The 21996-nt window shown below is 33.6% G+C and overlaps 2 protein-coding genes across 3 annotated transcripts in view; one reads left to right on the forward strand and one right to left on the reverse strand.

The window, feature by feature from the left end:
- Positions 1-21996, reverse strand: part of Dh31 (diuretic hormone class 2) — an 89599-nt gene that overhangs the window by 57844 nt on the left and 9759 nt on the right. The gene's annotated exons all lie outside the window — the stretch shown is intronic.
- LOC149419821 (uncharacterized) lies at positions 1100-6042 on the forward strand. 2 transcript variants are annotated; one of them, XM_089637042.1, is made up of 2 exons: positions 1100-1140; positions 5727-6042. In XM_089637042.1, exons 1-2 carry the CDS (start codon positions 1124-1126, stop codon positions 6031-6033), a joined length of 324 nt encoding a protein of 107 aa, XP_089493168.1. In that variant the 5' UTR covers positions 1100-1123; the 3' UTR covers positions 6034-6042. The 2 variants fall into 2 exon arrangements, 1 of the variants encoding a protein (XP_089493168.1); XR_016302764.1 differs by lacking the exon at positions 1100-1140 and adding an exon at positions 4775-5136.

Raw genomic sequence — 21996 nt, forward strand, 5'->3', positions numbered from 1 at the left:
GCATTTGTATAATTCTTAAGGGTTTTTTTGTGAAAAATTGCATTCGAAAGCAGTACTTTAAATAACTGTGTTCAGACTTTAGCCAAGAATCAAACCAAACGAAAATGCCACCTGTATCTGTATTGAGTAATTGAAATATCCGACAGATGTCTCCCCTAAGGGCAATAATTCTGATTATATATACCAATACATTCAAATGAATTAGGTTATAAATAGGCTTGCAAGCCCATTTTCTTTCTCTTCTCTCTCTAAATAACGGATCAATAACAACCATGAAATAATTAAGGAATTCGAGGGTCGTTGTTTTTTGTTACCAGTGATGTGTGTTTTTAAAGAATAAAACTTATCAATTATATTTCTTGGTATCATTAATTTAACGAGGCCATTACTGTAACATATGGTCCAATCGAGCCGCATCGTGCACCAGAAAGCCGAAATATGAACCAGCAAAAAACCAAGAAGATGCAGATCATCATCAGATAAGTATCCCAACGCCATCCTATCAAAACTGTGACCGAATCCCGAATCCTTCCTATTTCAAATTATCCCAAATGAAATATTTAAATATGCAACAAAGATTAAAAAAAATTATTGTTGTTTCTGATTTTTCAGTTGCATAAAATTTTAATAGCTACCTACATTGCAAATTGATACGATTATTGTTAAATGAGCATCTCAATTGTAAGAGTTTTGTCATTGGATTTATTTAATTAAAAATAATTCACGCGAATATTCAAAATTACCGGGTAAAATCTCGCTACAAAATAATTTCAGCGAATTTCTGATTTAAAAAGTTGTCAGTGGTGAGTGGTTCAGTGGTTGTTCTGATTTAAAAGGTTGTCAGCCCTGGCACTAACAAGCATTTTTGCTAACACCGCCGTGTTTTCATTCGTAAACTGTCAGTTGTTTGAGGTTAAAAGTTAAATTGTTTATTATTTACCATTAAAGATGGAAAAGTTAAAGCCGTTAATCAACAAGCGTGGAATTTTGAAAGCGAAATTGACAAGGTTTAATGATATTTTAAAGACACTCGATAAAACGGAACTAGAATTACGTTAACAAAAGGTCGAAAAATTGTTAGATGACTTTGAAAAAATTCAATCTCAAATCGAAGAACTTTCGGATGACGAGGCAGAACACGTAAGTCAACGTGAATCCTTTGAAAATCAATATTTCTCTGTACTTGCATTAGCAAAAGGTTTATTGAATTCAGTAAATCATGAAAAATGTGAAATTAAATTACCAACTTTGAAACTTATTGAATTTCATGGTGAAATTACTGAGTATGCTAAATTCGCTGAGACCTTTAAAGCATTGGTTCATCAAAATAATATGTTAAACAATTCTCAAAAATTCTTTTATTTACAATCGTGCCTTAAAAAAGACGCAGCTAAATTGATTGCCTCCTTGACCATATCGCACGACAATTACGAATCTGCGTGGCAGATACTGCAGGAACGTTACGCGAATAAAAAAATAATAGTTCATAGGCATGTTGCATCTTTATTTCAGTTAAAAGATATGAAACAAGAATGTCCAGTCGCGTTAAGGCATATTATTGATCAGGCTAATATAAATTTAGAAGCGTTAAAAAATCTAGGATTACATGTTGATTCCTGGGACGCGATTATGATATATTTAATATCTAATAAATTGGATGGATCAACTCGTAGATTTTGGGAAGAGCAGCCAATAGATGGTGCACTCCCAACGTTGAAAGAATTTATTACATGTCTAACCAAACGTGTTGAGGTACTGGAGTTCACAAATTTGCAAGAAAAAAGGCCTACCTACAAGAATGTTACAACACGTGATGATCGCAAGAAAGATTTGTCTGTCTCATTGATAGCAACCAAACACGGATGCATCCTATGTAAAGAAAATCATCCAGTGTATTATTGTAAAAAATTTCTCAAATTAAATATCCAGGGAAGATTAGAATTTTTAAGAAAGGCCCGAGCCTGTTTCAAATGTTTGAGGGTAGGACATTTTACACAAGATTGCAAAAATAAATTCAAATGTAAAATCTGTGCAAGTGATCAACATAATACTTTGATACATGTTAATGAATTAAATAGTGAAAACACAAATGAAGAGGCACACAGCTCGACATCAGTGGCAAATCATACGGTGTTAAATAAAAATGAAAAGATAATTTTATTATCTACAGCGATCGTGAATATCGTAGGTAGCGACAACCGTTTACACAAAGCGAGGGTATTATTGGATTCAGGCGCCCAATCGAATTTCATAAGAGAGAGTTTTGTAAAAAAATTAAAATTAAAAACAGAAAAAATAAATATGCCGGTGTCTGGAATACAAAATCGCATCACACATATCAATCGAAGAGTTACAATTGACATGTTAGCAGTGAATAGTGATTATAATAAGAAAATTTCTTGTTTAGTATTGCAGGCTATAACAACCGACCTACCCCAAATGACCTTCAGGAAACAAGAGTTGAAGATCCCATCTGGCTTGCAACTAGCGGATAAGGATTTCAATGTCACGTCTCCAATTGACATCCTGTTGGGTGCCGAAGTTTTTTGGGAAATAATGAATAATGATCGAATACGCTTAACGGAGGGCGGGCCAACTATTCAAAGGACTGAACTCGGTTGGATTGTTTCCGGAGCGATCGACATCATCACTAAAACAAGGCCAGTATCAATTAATTGTAATCTAGCCATTAATAAAATAGGTAACCAGATGGAAAGATTCTGGAAACTAGAAGAGGTGGATGCCATGAAACCTCAGAATTTTGAAGAAAAGGCTTGCGAAGTCAACTTTACAGAGTGTCATAGTAGAGACACGGAGGGCAGATTTACAGTAGCCTTGCCAACCCGCCCTTGTATAGACCAACTAGGGAGTTCTTTGTCAATGGCTGAAAAAAGGTTTCATACATTGGAAAGAAAATTTTCCACCAATAAAGAATTGAAATGTCAATATAGCATGTTTATGAGAGAATATTTACAATTGGGTCATATGGAAGAGTGCCGAAAATCCGAATGCGATGCGAGATCATATTTTTTACCACATCATGCGGTGATGAAGGAGTCAAGCACCACTACTAAAGTTCGCGTGGTGTTCGATGGATCGGCAAAAACATCTTCTGGTATTTCCCTTAATGATGCTCTGATGGTCGGACCTAACATACAAAAGGATTTAAATATGCAAATTTTACATTTCAGAAAACATCCTGTAGTCATAACTGCGGACATAGAGAAAATGTACCGTCAGATAAACGTGCAGGAAAGCGACCGCAATCTACAGAAAATTGTTTGGCGCTTTTTACAGGATGAGGATTTGAAGCATTACAAGCTAAGGACAGTGACTTATGGATTAGGACCGTCATCTTTCCTGGCGACAAGATGCCTGAAGCAAATAGGTATTGAAAATAGACTTTCATTTCCTATAGCAAGCAATGTCATTGAAAATGACTTTTACATGGACGACCTATTAACGGGAGGAAATGACGTTGAATCGTGCCACCTTCTAAAACAACAGGTAATCAGTTTACTAAAATCTGCAGGGATGAATCTAAGAAAATGGAGATCGAACGTGGCAGAATTATCTTCCGAACCAGGTCAAGATATGCAAGGATTGATATCTAAAGAACCCCAAGAAGAAAAAATACTAGGATTAATCTGGAACAGTGAGTTTGATTACTTTTCATATGTAGTGAAAAAACCAGTATGTACCGTACAAAGCAAACGGCGGATATTGTCAAGTATCGCCTCAACGTTCGATCCTTTAGGACTGCTAGGACCAGTAACGGTTGTAGCAAAACTAATTATGCAGAGATTATGGATATCTAAGACTTCCTGGGACGAAGAAATACCCGAGGGAATATTAAAAGATTGGGAAAATTACATGAAAAATTTATCTCAAATAAACCTGTTGAAAATAAAGAGAAGAATCTTGTGGGGTCAAAACAGCCTACAAATCCATGGTTTTTGCGACGCATCGGAAAAGGCCTACTGAGCCTGTGCGTATCTAGTATCCAGGGACGCCGAGGGTAAGATGCACTCTCAGTTAATATCTTCCAGGTCCAGGATAGCGCCATTAAAAAACATATCCCTGCCAAAATTGGAACTTTGTGGTGCGGTGCTGTTAACGAAATTATTAAAAAACATCAAAGAAGCACTCAACATGGTTGAGGTGGATACATACTACTGGTGTGACTCTACCATCGCACTATGCTGGATAAGAGGACAGCCAGCTAGATGGAATACCTTTGTGGCCAACAGGGTTGCCGAGATACAAGAGGCCGGCGATCCCGCCCATTGGCGACATGTTTCATCGCAGAAAAACGCCGCTGATATTTTATCAAGAGGAGTTACAGCAAACAAACTATTACAAGCAGATATTTGGTGGAAGGGTCCGGATTGGCTAATAAGAGAGGCCGATCACTGGCCGAAGCCAGAAAATTCCTGTATAAATCCTCCAGAGATAAAAATCAAGGCGGTATGCGTGTCTACTAATGTCACGGAGTGGGACATCTTTTCAAAATTTTCCTCTCTCAACAAGCTAAAGAGAGTAACTGCATATATATTGCGTTTCTTTAATAATTGTAACACAAAAAACTGTAAATTAACCGGGAGGTTAAGCGTGCCGGAGCTGGACAATACATTGCATCGTCTAATAGCAATAATTCAACGCTACCATTTTAAGGATGAGTTCAGGGCTTTGAGTAATAAATGTTCACTGGATAAACGTAGCGTTATTTTGTCGCTTAATCCATTTATAAATAATGGATTAATTTGTGTCGGGGGCAGGCTAACAAAGGCGAAACATTTATCATACCAGCAACGACACCCAATAATTTTACCAAAAAATAATAAGTTAACAGAATTAATTATTCGACATCTTCATTATGTACATTTACATGCAGGGACACAAACTTTGTTATCTCTAGTGAGATTACAGTTCTGGCCGATTGCCGGAAAAACCACTGTTAAGCAAATATTACATAAATGTATAGTATGTTTCAGAAAAAATCCAGTAACCAGTCAAGTTATCATGGGTGACTTGCCGGAAAACAGAATAACACCTAGCAGGCCGTTCGAGGTTACCGGGATTGATTACGCAGGTCCTATCATGATGAAAAGCGGTATCACCAGGAAGGCTCCATTGGTGAAATCTTATTTATGCATTTTTGTTTGTTTCTCAACGAAAGCTGTGCATTTGGAACTGGTAACGGACCTCACCACTGACAACTTTTTAAATTGTTTAAAATGTTTCATTGCGCGGAGGGGCAAACCCTTCAAAATATATTCAGATAATGCGACCAATTTTAAGGGAGCATATAATCAACTGAGAGAATTGTATGATAAGTTAAAGAAATCTGATGACAAGATTCAAAAATATTTAGCTGATTTGTCAATATTGTGGGGATTTATTCCACCACGGTCACCGAATTTCGCTGGACTCTGGGAAGCAGCAGTGAAATCCGCCAAATATCATTTAAAAAGAATAACCGATAATTCAAGTTTAACCTTTGAACAATTATATACTTTATTGTGTCAGGTAGAATGCTGTTTAAATTCACGTCCGCTCACTCCTCTGTCCAACGATCCGACTGACCTGAATCCTTTGACTCCAAATCATTTCCTGATTGGCGGAGGGATAGCTTCTATCTCTGAGAAGGATGTTCGGGAGATACAATATAATCGATTGAATCAATATCAAAAATTAAATGCACTGATTCAAACATTTTGGTGCAGGTGGAAACTGGAATATCTTGCAGAATTACAAAGACGTACCAAATGGAAGGAAGACAAGGGCCTCAGGACTGTTGAAAGGGACGACATGGTCATACTAAAGGAGGACAACCTGCCGCCTAATATGTGGAAACTAGCCAGGATCCTAGCTACTCACCCTGGAGCTGACGGGAAAGTGCGGGTGGTTACCCTCAAAACCGCACAAGGAACATTTAAGAGACCTATCAGCAAAATATGTTTATTACCCATGGAAAGGGATTCAAGCATTGCTACAGGGACGCCCGATGTACCCCCCGGACTGAATAAATAAGTTCCTGCAGTCATAAAAAAGGAGAAGAATTAGCAACCTACCTGAAGGATGACCTTGGACAATCAAATTTTTGCTAGCAGTCATAAGAAGGAGAAGAATTAGCAACCTACCTGAAGGATGACCTAGGAACATCGAATTAACTTGTTCATATTATGATTCTCTTATTTTAGAATTTTTTGTTCATATTCATCTCATGATTGTTTTTCAAATTAATTTGTCCATATTTATATTATGTTTATTTTTCAAATTATTTTTTGTTTATATTATGGTTATTTTAAAAAAATTATTTTTTGTTTATGTGTAAAAAAAAAAAAATTCTTCCGTGCCCTGGCAGCATGTTCAGACTTTAGCCAAGAATCAAACCAAACGAAAATGCCACCTGTATCTGTATTGAGTAATTGAAATATCCGACAGATGTCTCCCCTAAGGGCAATAATTCTGATTATATATACCAATACATTCAAATGAATTAGGTTATAAATAGGCTTGCAAGCCCATTTTCTTTCTCTTCTCTCTCTAAATAACGGATCAATAACAACCATGAAATAATTAAGGAATTCGAGGGTCGTTGTTTTTTGTTACCAGTGATGTGTGTTTTTAAAGAATAAAACTTATCAATTATATTTCTTGGTATCATTAATTTAACGAGGCCATTACTGTAACAAACTGCATTTACGGTAACCAGTTCAATGTACATTGATTAAAACAAAACAAAAAACCCACTCCATAAAATATTTAAATATTTATGTAGAAATTTTTAAGTACTAATTAATTTGAAGCATTTAATTTACGTTTTTAAAATAATATTGATTTTGGTCCACAGTTGGTATGATATAAAGAGTAAAATTTAAGATTAAAGTAATTTAATCCATCATTTGATGATGCCTTTGATTTGTTATCACAATACGAATGCTTTAAAAGTAGAACTGAACACGATAATGCTTTACAAATGTGGAATTACTCTCAAGACAGTGTACTGCACTAGACGCAAGAACGCTGACCTTTGGGTACTAAGGTACGTGATACATTTTATTGTTTGTAAGTAACAAAGAACGAAATGCAGTTTCCGCAAACATACTGTTCGTTTCACGATTTACAACGAGTTAAATGGATGTACATTGTACGTATTAATGCATTTTAATTGTAACAGGAAAACGTCAAAGAATTCATAGAAATATTATAAATTCTGTATTCATAAAGGAATGCAGTACATTGTGTGATATTGAAATTATTTCAGTTGACATTTGACACCTTCTGAAAACTTTGAAATGTGAACGTAATTTGCTTCGAATAACTTCTAACATTGATTTCATCGCAGAATACCAGGAAATGACAGGTGTTATTTTGAAATTACATTAATTCATTGGTAAATATCGTTTAATTAAATAAATTTACTGTGAAATTTTCTATGAAAAATGATCCGCAGAATATTGGAAAGTTTGACTACTCAGTTAGCTGGTTAATCTTCAGTTAATATTATTATGTGCAGCCGTAATTTATTTACGCTTTGTAATATTGAATACTGAGGTTCAGTTAATATTATTATGTGCTGCCGTAATTTATTTACGCAAAATATTGGAAAGTTTGACTACTCAGTGAGCTGGTAAATCCATTTTACCTCAGTATTCAATATTACAAAGCGTAAATAAATTACGGCTGCACATAATAATATTAACTGAACCTTAAACTATTAGATGCACGCAGATAAAAGTTAATTGAACACCTCCTCCACGTAAAACGTCAAAAGAGCGTTCCGGTACAGTGTAAGCGGGCTATGTCAATATTAATATGTGCGGGTTATCTTTACGGGCCCGTAAAACTACTATTATTTAGAGGAAACTTCAGTTCTTGATTTTAATGCGCATTACAAAGCATGGAATAAACAATATCATAAACATAATCCTATTATACAATACAAATTACTAAAAATGATATATTTGTGCTACTGACAATTAATGTCAATTAAACACTTACTTTCAATTGTTAGGTTAAAGCTTTTTAGAAAATGTAGTAAAACTTCGGACGAAAGTTAACTCCAAATCAAAGATGCTATTCTAGAATAGCAGCTAAATGCTTCTAGTAAACTGTAATCAAACACCTCTAAGTGTATCTGAGACAAACAATAAAATGATATGCCAGCTTTACGAAACAATGGGTCTATTATTTGGCGATTCCACAATGATTACTGTTTACTTTGTCACGATTCATAATATCGAGTTACGAGGGTTTGTTTTCGGAAGAACGATAATTAGAATGAAAGAAGCAAAGCAATTAACAATTGTGAATTGAAAGCACATAGAAGGATACTTCTTGGTATAAGAAGAAAACGAGTTTTATAAAGGATACCTGAATGGGTGTGTTAGACAAAGTAGGTCAGTATTTAGTAATAAAAGTAGGAAATAAAGGCAGCCAAGAACAGATGCCGGTTTTATGATGTCATTAAGGGATCGTCAGTCAAGGAGATGGCGATTAAAGCAAATTTTACCGTTTTTATTACGTCTGCGTTTCGTGAAAGCCTTTCCTCTCGTGAGTCAGATTCTTGGTCTTTATAATGCATTAAGTATATATTCTTAATGAAGTTGGTAAAATACTAACAGAGGCTTGTCGTAGTGAGGTTATAAATGCTAACGTAAAAAAGATACAGTGTAAAAAAGCAATAAACAACTAAGTATCATTATTTTTTAGAATGTGATTTTCAAATCTTCTTTAAATATTGAAAATACATTTACTCTGTGGGTGGTGGGAATTTTTAAAGCAAATTGCCTGCATTTAAAATATCTCAATGGTGAATATTTTCATTTCAATTAACAGATTTACGTGGTTCGTCAGTTTTTCAATTAGTTAACAGGCTAACGTTGCACGTGGAGTGTTTTGTTGCAATTTAATAATTTATTTGTGATCAAAAAAACATTATAAATTGCATACGTACTTAACGAATAAGCAAAGTATTAAATATTTAGATTTTGCAAAGTTGCAAGAAAAACAAAACTTTTATATTACGTGAACAAAAACCGGAAATGTTCAATTTGAACTTCTCCTTTGCTTTAAAGCGCGAGGATTAAGTTTTTTTTTTTTCAGAAGTTACTGCAAATTTTCCAGCCAATACGACCAAGACCATTTGAGTGCGCCAAAGCTTAAGTTTTAATGAAAGCAGATGAATATTTTCAAAGGAAATATCAAAGGTCATAAATATACGAGATATGAAGTGGTTGAAAAGTTTTTGGTTTAAGATTTAAATGGCAATATTTTCTGTTTTCAACAGCAAAGCTACCACTAAACTGCACTAGAAACTGCAAATAAATTTGAGGAAAACATCACGAAGTTGGAATAGCATCGCAAATTTATGAGAGTTTTTCACATTTTCAACGCGAGAACTATAAATGTAAGTAATCACGGCACTTGGTATATTTTCAATTTAATTATTTTAGAATATTCAAGAACACTGTTCTTCAAACAACACATGCGGTTGAATAGTAATATAACTGACAAAGTTTGTTTCAGCTACTCAAAATTAGTAATTGCTTACTTAGATATGAAAATAAATCAAGTAAAACATTTTCACATAAAAACAAAACCACCATTTGGGACGCTATACTTTCCAGCAATCAACATGACAAAAGAATACCAAACAAATTTAGTGAAGGTCTAATTTACCAAAAAATTCTGACTTCACCGAATATTAATATACGGTTTGCCGTACGAATCATAATTGCAACAGACGCGTCCTTACAAAATGATACAACGGCGTCTATCAAGTTAAAGTACTCAGTCAGAGATTTGACGTGTGATATTAGATTATGCAGACTGGAGATCAAAGCAATACGTACCACAAGGCGAGAGGCCCTAAACGCGACTTCTATGGGACAGCGGAGTACACGCTATCTGGATTAATAATTGGGTACTAAGTGGATTAACCCAATACATCGGCAGTTCCAATTTGGAAGATTCTCTCCCAGTTTTGGAGATGCACGTTTGATGTTTGCTTAGCATAAACTAGCGACGAAATTGGAAGTAGCAATCAATCTCGAAATAATATTATCTTGTGATGTAATAACTCTAGTAATGTACTTATTTAACATCCGTGTTCACATACACGTAATTGAAGTAAAAAATATTAACGTTTATCACTACAAATCCGCTAATAAAGATTTAGTTAAATCCAAATTATTAACCCATCTGAAAATTAATTCCACCTTATTATGACTTTGTACTTTAAACACAATATTTTGTGGTTTAAATAGTCGTATTATAATTTGTTCAAATATTTATTATCACACTGCTTTTTATCAGATATCAATCTCCACAAACCTCAGTTGTTATAGTGTGCTAACACGAAAACGCACTTTTCTTTCAAGAATTTGTTAATACATAATGTATCAAATAGAGCCAAGGTTTAACTACTTTCGCATCTAAATTTCTGCGTTTCAAAGATAATCAATTAGTTCGCAATGTTATAAAACTACAGGGTTTTCCAATAAGAGGTGTTATTTTGATATTCAATTGTAAAAGATCAATGGTTTCGTTGCTTGTGTGGCACGTAGCGCCGTTTTGTTGAAATTAAACGTTTTCCAGATCAATACCATCCAATTCCGGTCATAAAAAAATCATTAATCATCTCTCGATAGCGCAATCCATTCACCGTAACTGTTGCTCCAGCCTCATACTCGAAAAAGTAAGGTCAAATGACTCCGTCGTACCATAAACCGCACCAAACAGTCACACGTTGAGGATAGAGAGGCTTTTTAACAATAATTTTTGGGTTTTCCGACCCCCAGATGCGACAGTTTTGCTTGTTGACGAAGCCACCGAGGTGGAAATGGGCCTCATCACTCAAGATGATTTGCATTTGATTCACTCAAGTGAATTTTAATAATTTCAATGCGTTGTTGAAGCGTGTATCGTTCCATTTTTATTAATGGCGTAGTTTTTGCTTGTCAAATGTCAAAAAATAACAGCTTCAAACGTAACATCTACCGAAATAGCGGGCTATTTGAAATAACACATCTTATTGGAAAACCCTGTATTTCTAAAATATTGGCATGGGTAATGTAATGTTGATAGGTTTTACGAAATGTCTTTCCAGCTTTCACAAGGAACTATATAAATACACTTAAAAACGAATCTGTAAAAGACATTTGTGTTCTTAACTAATTTTAATTCTTCTGAATCCCTTTGCAGTACAAACCAAAGCTTTGTTTTCATATTCGGTTTCTTGACTCTATAATAACATGTGACCTCGGTTGTTTTCGTTTATCCTCATCTCTTTGATTTCTTGATAGATATTTATATCGAAGTGCCCATATCTCTCCTGGCTAGTTTTTACCGCAGTTTGCTTTTAGGATTATAACCAATGAGTTAAATAACATGTTTTCTGATCTTAATATTAAATTATAAGAACATAGCAACAGAATTTGTTTTATAAAACTTAAACAACTTTAAAGCTTAATGACCAACAACTGTTTTCATGATATCATAAATCCTTGCATTGTTATTTAAATAATTACGAAAATTTATTGCTTTGAGAGTTAATCTAATTTTCTATTGTTTTCTGATTAACTAATTTCCTAGCGATTTCCTAATTATCCTCACAATAAACGGAAATGGATCCAAACTAATTTATGTGTAATGTCTTCAACATTTCTCAGGTTGATTAAGGTACCTGAGAAACGATTTATAACAGTGAAGTTAAAATATAATCGGAGAAGCACTTTATACTCGGGCTGGCTTGAAACCATCTCGGACCAATTATTGAAGGGCGGTAGTCAGTGTAGTCACACCGTCTGCTATTTCAATTTGCAACTTTGTAATTAAAAAATAAAACTGGTTAATTTCTATTAAAAAGCTTTACGTTAATTATTTTGTTATTAAGCTGCGGTATCTTCCCGTCGTCTTCTTGAGGACATTATTATTTTTTTTTTATTAAGTTAAAAGAAATTTTACATTTCACTTTTTAACTTAAATAAGTACATACAACATTAAATAAGTAGTTTTCTAATTTTGTTCTGATAACTTAAGATTAAAAAGTTAATTTTTAATAAATATATATTTTTAAATACATTTATACTCTCTGTTTTAAGGTTATCTGGAAGGAGATTGTATATTTGTACACCCTCGTGGCCAATGCCTCTTTTGCCACTTTCAGTCCTTACAGTATTTGTGTACAATTTGTTATGTTGCCTAGTATAATGTTCGTGTACTTGTGACGTACACATAATATCGCAGAAATAATAAGTACTTGCCGGCGTCAAAAATATTTCACTATTTGAAAAAATAATACGCGCTGTTGATTTATTTTTCAATTTAATTTAAGAAACGTTTTATCAACATTTTAAACTTGTGAATGCTTTACATTACCTAAGACTTGTTATTGTGTCACAAAATTAAGATGAAATGTGGCAAGTAAGAAACACTCTTATGTTTCCAGTAATTTTTTAAATCAAGCGTTATTCGTGTATGACAAAGATCAACATTCAAAAATATATGTGTATAAACGAAATAAATAATAGACTGGGCGGTGTTTTCGTATTCAACAGTTGCGTCGAATACTTCTTCAAGGCCGACTAGAATTACAAGCCTGGGCGCCTGCGGATTTTGAGATGTCAAGTGATAAGCCAGTTCCCTGGCATAACAGAGCTACGACAGTTTGCAAATATTTGAAAATGGCGATTTTTGTTTCAAGCATATAAATAAATAGTGAGATCTTCGAACGGGAAACAATTATATTATTAACTTTTTTAGTACGAAATCAAAAGCACTACAATTGACGTACTTTTTGCTCGCCACTATGAGATTTCTACAGCGTTATATATTTTAATGTAACGTAAATTTTTATTTTTGTAAAAATATAATAAAATTAATTAACCTTCCGAGTATACATTTAGGTACAATCAAGTTTTAAAAATAATTCACCAAAGTTTGGTAATTAAACATAACTTGATTGACTGCCGTAATATGATACCATATTAAGAATACGAACCAAATTCATTTTTAGAAAACGAATTTTATAAAATATATTATTATAAAACTATACTAACAGACCGAACGATTAGTCATAATAGACCCGATATAGTTTTACATGACAAAATTTAAAAAATAACTTATATCATTGATGTCGCTATTCCAAATTCCTGTAATATTCAAAAATCTGTTAATGAAAAAATAAGTAAATACACAGATTTCGGAAATGAGATAAAAAGAATTTTTTGTATTCTCAGACTATAAAAATATTACCATTCGTTATTTCGTCTACTGGCATTATAAATAGCTCTCTCATTAAAAATTAGGGCGTATTAGATCTATCTAAAAATGTATACATAAAAATGCAAAAATCAGTCATTTTAAATACATATAGGTTAACGAAAGATTTTTTAAATATTTATGTTGAGGGATCAATAGGATTTATAGGCCCTGTTAGGAGTTCTACTGAGCCGAACCCTCTGAAATGAAAATACCTGGAGTCGGTGAATTATTTTCCATGTGAATGTTGATTGACTAGATGATCATTTGTGGGAAAGTGTTTGGAAGGGTTTAGTTTTTCCTATGGGGAAGATTTAACCCGGACATAAAATCGGAAAAGATAAAAATATATAAACAGCATAATTTTATCATTTGCATAAATATTTGCCAACTCGAAACAATCTCAGCCTAGAGAGGTGGTATAGACGAAAAAAATGTATTTGCAATATATGGACCACTAACGTTCACTCCCTACTGTTTTCGCATATTAACAAGAAACAAACAAAAATATGCTTGTGGAAAAGAAACTTCAATAAAAAAGTATGAAATTGGCGTGTGGAAAATTCTGTGCCTTAATCAGGTAAGAAACTAGATGAGAATTTATAAAATTTCCACGGTTAATCACCCAACCTCTGCTGTAATTAGTATTTAAAAAAAATTAAAAGCTTGCACAACTCTCCAGCATTTATTCCGGCGTTTCCTCTAAGATCTGATTTAAAACTAGGTAGCATTAGATTAGGACACCATGTTGTTCCTGAGGCAATAAATGCAATTATACGGCCGTTGGTAGCGCTAGGGGCTGAAGTGTTGTCATTAAATAATCAATTTGAGAAGCCTCAGTTAGGGGGCGCAGGTTGCCCCTCCCCCCATTACCACCACCCGTTTACCGGCTAATTTATTAAATGTTGATTTGATATTTTGTTAATTATTGTGTTATTTAATGCAAATATTAATATATTTACTCTCTACATAAGAAGTTCGGGTATCGGGTTAAAAATCACTCATATGATATGTCATTAATTCTTTTCACACCGAGAAAAATCAATAATATTGAAAAATGCTAATTTATTAGGAATCAAATTATTCGTAGTTCGGTTAAAAAAGGATTGCAGACCTTTAAAGAATGAAATGATAGGATACCTAATAAAGTTTTAATAAAATACTAACGTTTTATCAAGATGACGGAATACGTGTTCATAAAAATCCTAATATTTTAGAATTTCGTCATTGTATATTATCAAGGCAAATGCAGGTGCACAAATATATTGGGAATTTCCTTTAAGTTTATTAGGAAACGGCCAGCAATCCTGTTTTTAACCGGATTACAAATAAGTGGACGAAATTTTTAATAAATTTACAATACTCATATTTCTCTGTGCATATTAGAAAGAAAACCTTAGAAGTGATATAGAGTGAAGTGTCCATTTTCCTACGTTGACTTGTATCTCTACGGTTCAAAACTTTTAAATAGAGTTATATAAATATTTTATTATTTCTAAGCAAAGCACATACTGCGAACTGATATAACACTAGGTACAATTTTGGATCTGACATATTACAATTAAAAAAGATTTATTTTGAAGTATTAAAAGTTTTTAAGGCGTTTTTCCTGCGACGCAATTGAACCCACCCGTGTATTAAAGTTGTTGACATGAAATAATTGTTTGCTTAGTAACGATTAGTTTTACACTATACATTACTCGACTTAAAAGCCTTAAGTTGGTACCCGCTGTGGGATTTAAATTCCATCGATTTAACTGCCAGCCGAGCCTACCACATCTTCAGTGCTATATTAGAATAAATCAGTCTTGTCAAATCTTTTTTGTTTAAATTTAAAATGTTTTAGGTCATACATAAATTGGTTAACTTTTTCATTTAAAAACCTGAAAAAAGTCATGAAAATTGACTTATGTAAAAGTAAAATCGTTAGGAAAATTCGCCAGAGCAATTTGGATATCGTAAACCTTACGAGCAACAAACTTACCCGAGAACACTGCTCTAGAACTGCTCTAACACCGTTTTACTTAAAACTTTTTCATGTAACATATGAGCAAGAAATATTTACTTCGAAACATAACAAAAAGTTAACACCCGCAAGGAGTTTCTTTCTCACTTAACTTCAAAATGAACACACATTTGTGTTTTTTGGTTTCGCCGTGTCCATGTTTTCCCATTATTGTGTTACAAAGAATTTTTCATCGACAAAAAAACAATCAAATTTGACGTTACCCAAATTTTTGACAAAAACATCAAAAGAATTATAACCACCCAAATTTTAATAACGTGAGCCTTTAAAAAAATCCTTATGCCTTTATACTTTAGCTTTTAATTTGTGTCGTGTGACAGGTTATAGAGTTTATTTAAATATTTTACCCAACACAATAACTGTTCTTGAATTATAATTGTCTTGGATTTTCCCAGACTCCTAACATCTGTTAAATTTCACATCTCACGAGTCAAACAATTTCACCTGTGGTACGCATCACATCACAATAATTTTGCCAAGCACATAGTTGGAGGTTATATACATACAAGTATTACAACGATATTTCTATCTCCAATCCATCTCCAGCTACCAACATCTCTGACTTGGAAGGATGAGATGCTAAGGAGATTACGGAGAGAGTAGAACCATATCCCATACTGAATTGTTAATGAAAACATTCGCATTCCTTTGTTGTTGTGCATTAAAGCATTTCCATACATGAATACAATCATGCATTACCCCAAAGGATTATTTAAAATATGTATGTTGCGTATTTTACTTACGCACAAAGCTACCTCTACAATTTTTATACGAACTTTTTTACTTGCCATTTATTATGAAAATAAACATTTTCTTTCCATTGCCCTCCGCTCTTAATTATTTTTTTACAACCGTATTTTCATTTATACCAGGCTGGCATTTAATATTCAACGGTTTCAAAACCCTGGCCAGGTTGGTTACTTAATTTCCACGCCAAAAAACACATTCACTCAAGCACATACGTTCTAATATTTTCCAAAAAACTATTCAAGCAGTGCACATCTCTTGACGAATTTTGAAGTATAGGATTTTCCAATAAGAGGTGTTATTTTGAATATTAATTAAAGAATTAATGATTTTTTATGGCAGGAATTGGATGGTATTGATCTGGACAACGTTTACTTTCAACACGACGGCGCTACGTGCCACACAAGCAACAAGCATTGAAATTATTAAAATTCACTTGAGTGAATCAAATGCAAATCATCTTGAGTGATGAGGCCCATTTCCACCTCGGTGGCTTCGTCAACAAGCAAAATTGTCGGATGTGGGGCTCGGAAAACCCAATAGTTATTGTTAAAAAGCCTCTTTATCCTCAACGTGTGACTGTTTGGTGCGGTTTATGGTCCGGCGGAGTCATTGGACCTTACTTTTTCGAAAATGAGGCTGGAGCAACAGTTCCGGTGAATTGATCGCTATCGAGAGATGATTAATGATTTTTTATGGCAGGAATTGGATGGTATTGATCTGGACAACGTTTACTTTCAACAAGACGGCGCTACGTGCCACACAAGCAACGAAACCATTGATCTTTTACGGGAAAAGTTTCCGGACCGTGTTATCTCTCGAAGAGGTGATCACAATTGGCCACCGAGATCTTGTGATTTAACACCTTGCGACTTCTTCCTTTGAGACCACCTGAAAAAAAAGGTCTACGCCAACAGCCCAGCGTCAATTCAAGACCTCAAAGATGGAATTCGTGTGGCTATCGAGGACATAAGGCAGCCACTTTGCGATTTGGTTATGGAAAATTTCATGAAAAGGATATGGTCCTGTCTTTTTCACTATTACCGTCATACCTTATTCTTTATAATGAAATAAACATTCGATCATTTATATTAAAAAATGGTATTTTTCTTTGAATATCAAAATAACACCTCTTATTGGAAAACCCTGTATATTAAATTGATGTTTGTAGTTATGTTTACTATTTCTCATGATTCGCCATCAAGAAATGAATTCCAAAATTACTTTTCAATATTACAGCAATGTTACAGCAATGTTACAGCAGTGAGTGGGATGGATTCATATGTCCGTCTCTCCTGGACCCACTGATCCACAAATTCCTACCCAACCCGTATACCTGTTTCCTTCTCTGAAATTCTTCTCCTTTTCCTTGAAAAGACACTCCACACAGCATCCCCCAAGTTGACAAACAAAGTCCTGAGGGAAATTATTTTCCATAGGGTCTTCCATGCGGAGCTACCGTAAAAAAACTGAAATAGGGGTTCCAAGGGGATTCTCATGTAGGTTTTTATCAGTTGTCAATATTCGAGTTTTGTATTATCATATCGGAAAATATTTTTAAATGATAAAACTTTAAATTTAAAGCCTATTTTAAAAGAAAGTTAATCAGCAAAACATCCGAATTTCCAAAGAAAATTGGATGAACTTGCTGTGTTTTGGTTCAGTGATGACAACTATGTAGAAAATGAGAGAAGCGTCTATTACGTTGTAGCTTTCTGTAATGGTGCTGCCACACGCAAAGCTCACATCAACAGATAATATAAAGCACAATAGCGCTCGCCATACAATCCCATACAGACCCGACACACGTAAAAAGATAACGCGCTATAAGTGTGGTTCTGAACTTCGCTAACCGAATTTATTTTACGTAACCGCTCCCGACGCGATATTTGAAAAGTTATGCGTCCCCCTCTCCGCCGTAAAAAGGAGAGGGGGTCATTTTAATTGCGGAGCTACCGACTAAGTTCCGTGTTCCCTTTGACAGCCATGACATAAGCAGCCTAATAATGCATTTCTTATTTATTATGTTAGCTCATATCGTCATGTGTGCTAGTAAATTTAGAAACATAAAAAAAAAACTTTATTTGGCAAACATACTTAACATATATTTAAAATATAAATATAATCAATATTTGAATTTGAAGTAAACAAATTTTCGCCCTTTGACTTTGACTTGAGCTTATTTTACAATAATTTATTATATGTCGCTTTCGTCGATCGGCGTGCGAACTGCGAATTTCCTGATTCGACGGAGAGGTTATGTGAAAATGCGCTATTTACGCGCAGATTGTTTAAAATCTAAAAAGTTTATAAATAGCATTTATAATTATATAGTTGGCAGCATCATCATCTGAGGATGAGCTGTCCAACAGATCCAGCAATAGGCGACAAGTATCATCCATTTCGAAAACGTGCTCAAGCTGTCAGTAAGTAAAGTTGTCACTTTGACAGATGAAATTATGTTCCTCGGCCGCTCTCGAATTCAACTGACCCCCTCTCCTACCATAGGAAGAAATATTTGATAGCGTCGTGTGTCGGTAGAAAAGATGATGCGCTGTACATTAACTTTTGATGTGAGCTTTGCGTCTGGCAGCACCATCAGTCACAGATCAATGCTTGTAAGGAGGTACAGCTTACAAGAGAGCAAGAATAAGCGGATTGCTTTGTAAATGTATTAGTCAATAGTACTTATATATAAAGCGCTCCCGTGAGCTGTTATCAAAAACTACCAGAAGTGGTATCTCAGCAACAATGAGTAAGTAGTTTATTAAATGTATGGAACATCACAACTATTACGCCGAATTCAAACTGCCCAAGAAACAGCGAAAAAATTCTGACCTTTCGGAATCATTTCTTCTTGAGAATTGTTTTTTTTTTTATTATCACAAAAAACCCTATAAATTATAGTCTCTGTTTTAAAACAAGTGTAAGCAATTCTATGTTTAGAGAAAAATAGTATTGTAAGAATGAATTCTTGCTTATATTTAAATCTTTTATTATTATAAATACGTTTACGGAACAAATTATTTATTTACGGTACAAGTACTTTAAAAATGGAATGAAACAATTTTTACAAAAAAAAGGGATTACAAACAATTATACACTGTCAACATACTAATATGGTAATAAATTTTACAGCTAAATTTATGATGAGGCTTTAGGAAACAAAATGTTAACTAATTTTCAAAAAACATGTAAAATGTTTTTTTGTATTTTCTTTCTGTGGTACTAAAAATATCTGCTACCTCTGCATATTGGTTACCTATAAGAGGTTTATAAATATCTGCTACTTCTGCATATTGGTTACCTATAAGAGAGTTTATAAATATCTACTACTTCTGCATATTGGTTACCTATAAGAGAATTTATAAATATCTTATACTTCTGCATATTGGTTACCTATAAGAGAGTTTATAAATATCTACTACTTCTGCATATTGGTTACCTATAAGAGAATTTATAAATATCTTATACTTCTGCATATTGGTTACCTATAAGAGAGTTTATAAATATCTACTACTTCTGCATATTGGTTACCTATAAGAGAGTTTATAAATATCTGCTACTTCTGCATATTAGTTACCTATAAGAGAGTTTATAAACGAATTGGTATTGATATTATGATAGTTTTAGTTCGTGTGACTCTATTAGGAACATGTTGCTGTCAATAAAATGATAATAATTATAATTTATGAGCTTGAAGAATAACTTGAAGATTCTTGACAATTTTTTTATTGGAAATAATAGTAGAGTGGTTTATTGAGATTTTTACCAAAATAGGGCAATAAATTCCAAAAGTATAATTAATTTGGTGTAAGGGTGATATCAAAGCTCTCCATTACTGATTGAACTTTTTCTCTGAACTTATAATAATAATTAAATTTTTAAGACACCACTGCCATAATTTTTAAATGGCACTTGTGCATCGCCTGCCGAAGACAGTAAAAATTACCATAAATTTAACCTCGTAAACCAGGCGTGCTTAATGTTATCTATTCTCATTTTGTTGTGAAGAATATTCAACGGGCTTTTATAATAAAGTTTATGCACAATCGATTGAAAGCCTGCACTTAATAATTCAAGAGATGCACCACGCAAACCTGACGCCTTCAGTCTGTTGAGGGATTTTCCGATAATTCGACATTAATGTGTTCAAAGCTTTTTAAAACGGTTTTTTATATGCGTAAATATTGACCATGAAGTTTCTACTCAAGCTGCTCTAGTATTCAATAATGTTCTGGTAGTTTAACATATTTGATTGTTTTTTTTTAGTATTATTACAGAGCACGTTTAATAAGGTAAATAAAGACTAAAAATACAATCTCTTTTGATGTCACTTAATTATTTAGTATCATCGATGTTATTTTTGGGGTAGGTATTTTCACCTTACTCTACTAAAACGTATTGACTTATCAAAACGTTATTTAATATTTGTTTTTTCTTCTTCTTGCTTGTGGGACTAAAATGAAAGTTTACGCTTGGCAAAAAGATTAAATCGTTCAATAAATATATTTATATGTTTAAGCCAATGCTTAACTGTTGTTATGGGACAACGTATTTGAAAAAATCAACAAAAAAAAGTTGTGCCAATAATTAATTTGCTAGTCTGGACTACATACCAACGAGGGTATGATTTGAGATTTTCACTGCTAAACGTATTATCGTGATTAATTTTCAAGTCAGGTAGAATGCCGTTTTGCGTTTCATCTTTCTTTAGTCAAAGTTTGGAACAGCCTAGGTGTCAGCCAGGTCTCATAAGAAGGCGAAAGCACTAAATGGCATAATAACCCTAAAATCAATCACAATAATACATACCAACTGTTTTTTTCTCATGAAAACCATAGATTTTGTTAATATGGAGCGTATTCGTTACCTATTATAGTTGTGTATTGTTGTTAGTAATCTAAACAAACACCCCATTATCTCAAAGTCATGGAATCCTCAATCTGAATTAATAAACGAAGCTTTTGACGTAGGTTTTTGAAGTTATGTTTTCCACTCACTTAAAATGTAACTGGCTAGATTCAAGAAACAAATAAGCTTGAACAAATATTCATTACTTAAAAGGATTTTCCGCATGATGTTTTCCTTCAAACGATTTGAAACTGTTTACGTAGATATCAAAATGTCGAAATAATTGTGTTTGTATTTTTAAATAATATTTACCCCATATGTAAGCCGCTAATGTAAAATATACATATTTCATCGTCATATCTTCGTGGATAAATTTACATCAGGTTGGTGGTTATTGGATATTTGGCTATACCTCCCCAAAACCACACTTTTGAATGTTTGTTTGGGGATATTGTGAAGAAATGATTTGTATTCGTTCACTATTCATTTGGTTAGTTAGTTCAATGAAATTACCCTTAGCAAATGGGATTGTAATTTTAGGTCATGTTGGTCAACTGACCTGGCGATTTCCGCCGAACACGGTTTCCAATTCACCGCAGGAAAATCAAAATCAATCTGTCTCCGCTGATCAACGAAATTAACCGTTAATTTAATGTTGGTCAGTTTGAAGTCTTCACTAAGCGATCCTGCACCTAATGCTTTTCGATAATTTATATCACTTACTTCATTCAACTGTATAGCCACTTGTGAGCAGAGTTAAGATTAAAGCCAATTAAATGATTTCAATTATCCATGCAAACAAAAACAAAGTGTAAATGAACCTCGCAAAATCACACTTTTATTTTATCTTATATGGTCATAAGTAACAATAGAAAATTTCTGCTACACTACAACACGTTGCTGTATCAAAAAATTTCCATATGTAACAATTTTCGAAAGGAGAATAAGAATATTTCTGGATAATTAAATTTCATGCTGCAGTGGAAATGGCAAGGAGCATTGCAGTCTTATAACCATGTTAGAGAATATCTTAACCTCTAAAAATATATTTATTTTTCGTGTGCAATTTTTGTTGGGTTTTATTATTGGGTTCAATATGG

This window comes from Hesperophylax consimilis, chromosome 11 (genome assembly GCF_061612785.1).
Source record: "Hesperophylax consimilis isolate HC1 chromosome 11, BYU_Hcon_1.0, whole genome shotgun sequence".
Classification (NCBI taxonomy): domain Eukaryota; kingdom Metazoa; phylum Arthropoda; class Insecta; order Trichoptera; family Limnephilidae; genus Hesperophylax; species Hesperophylax consimilis.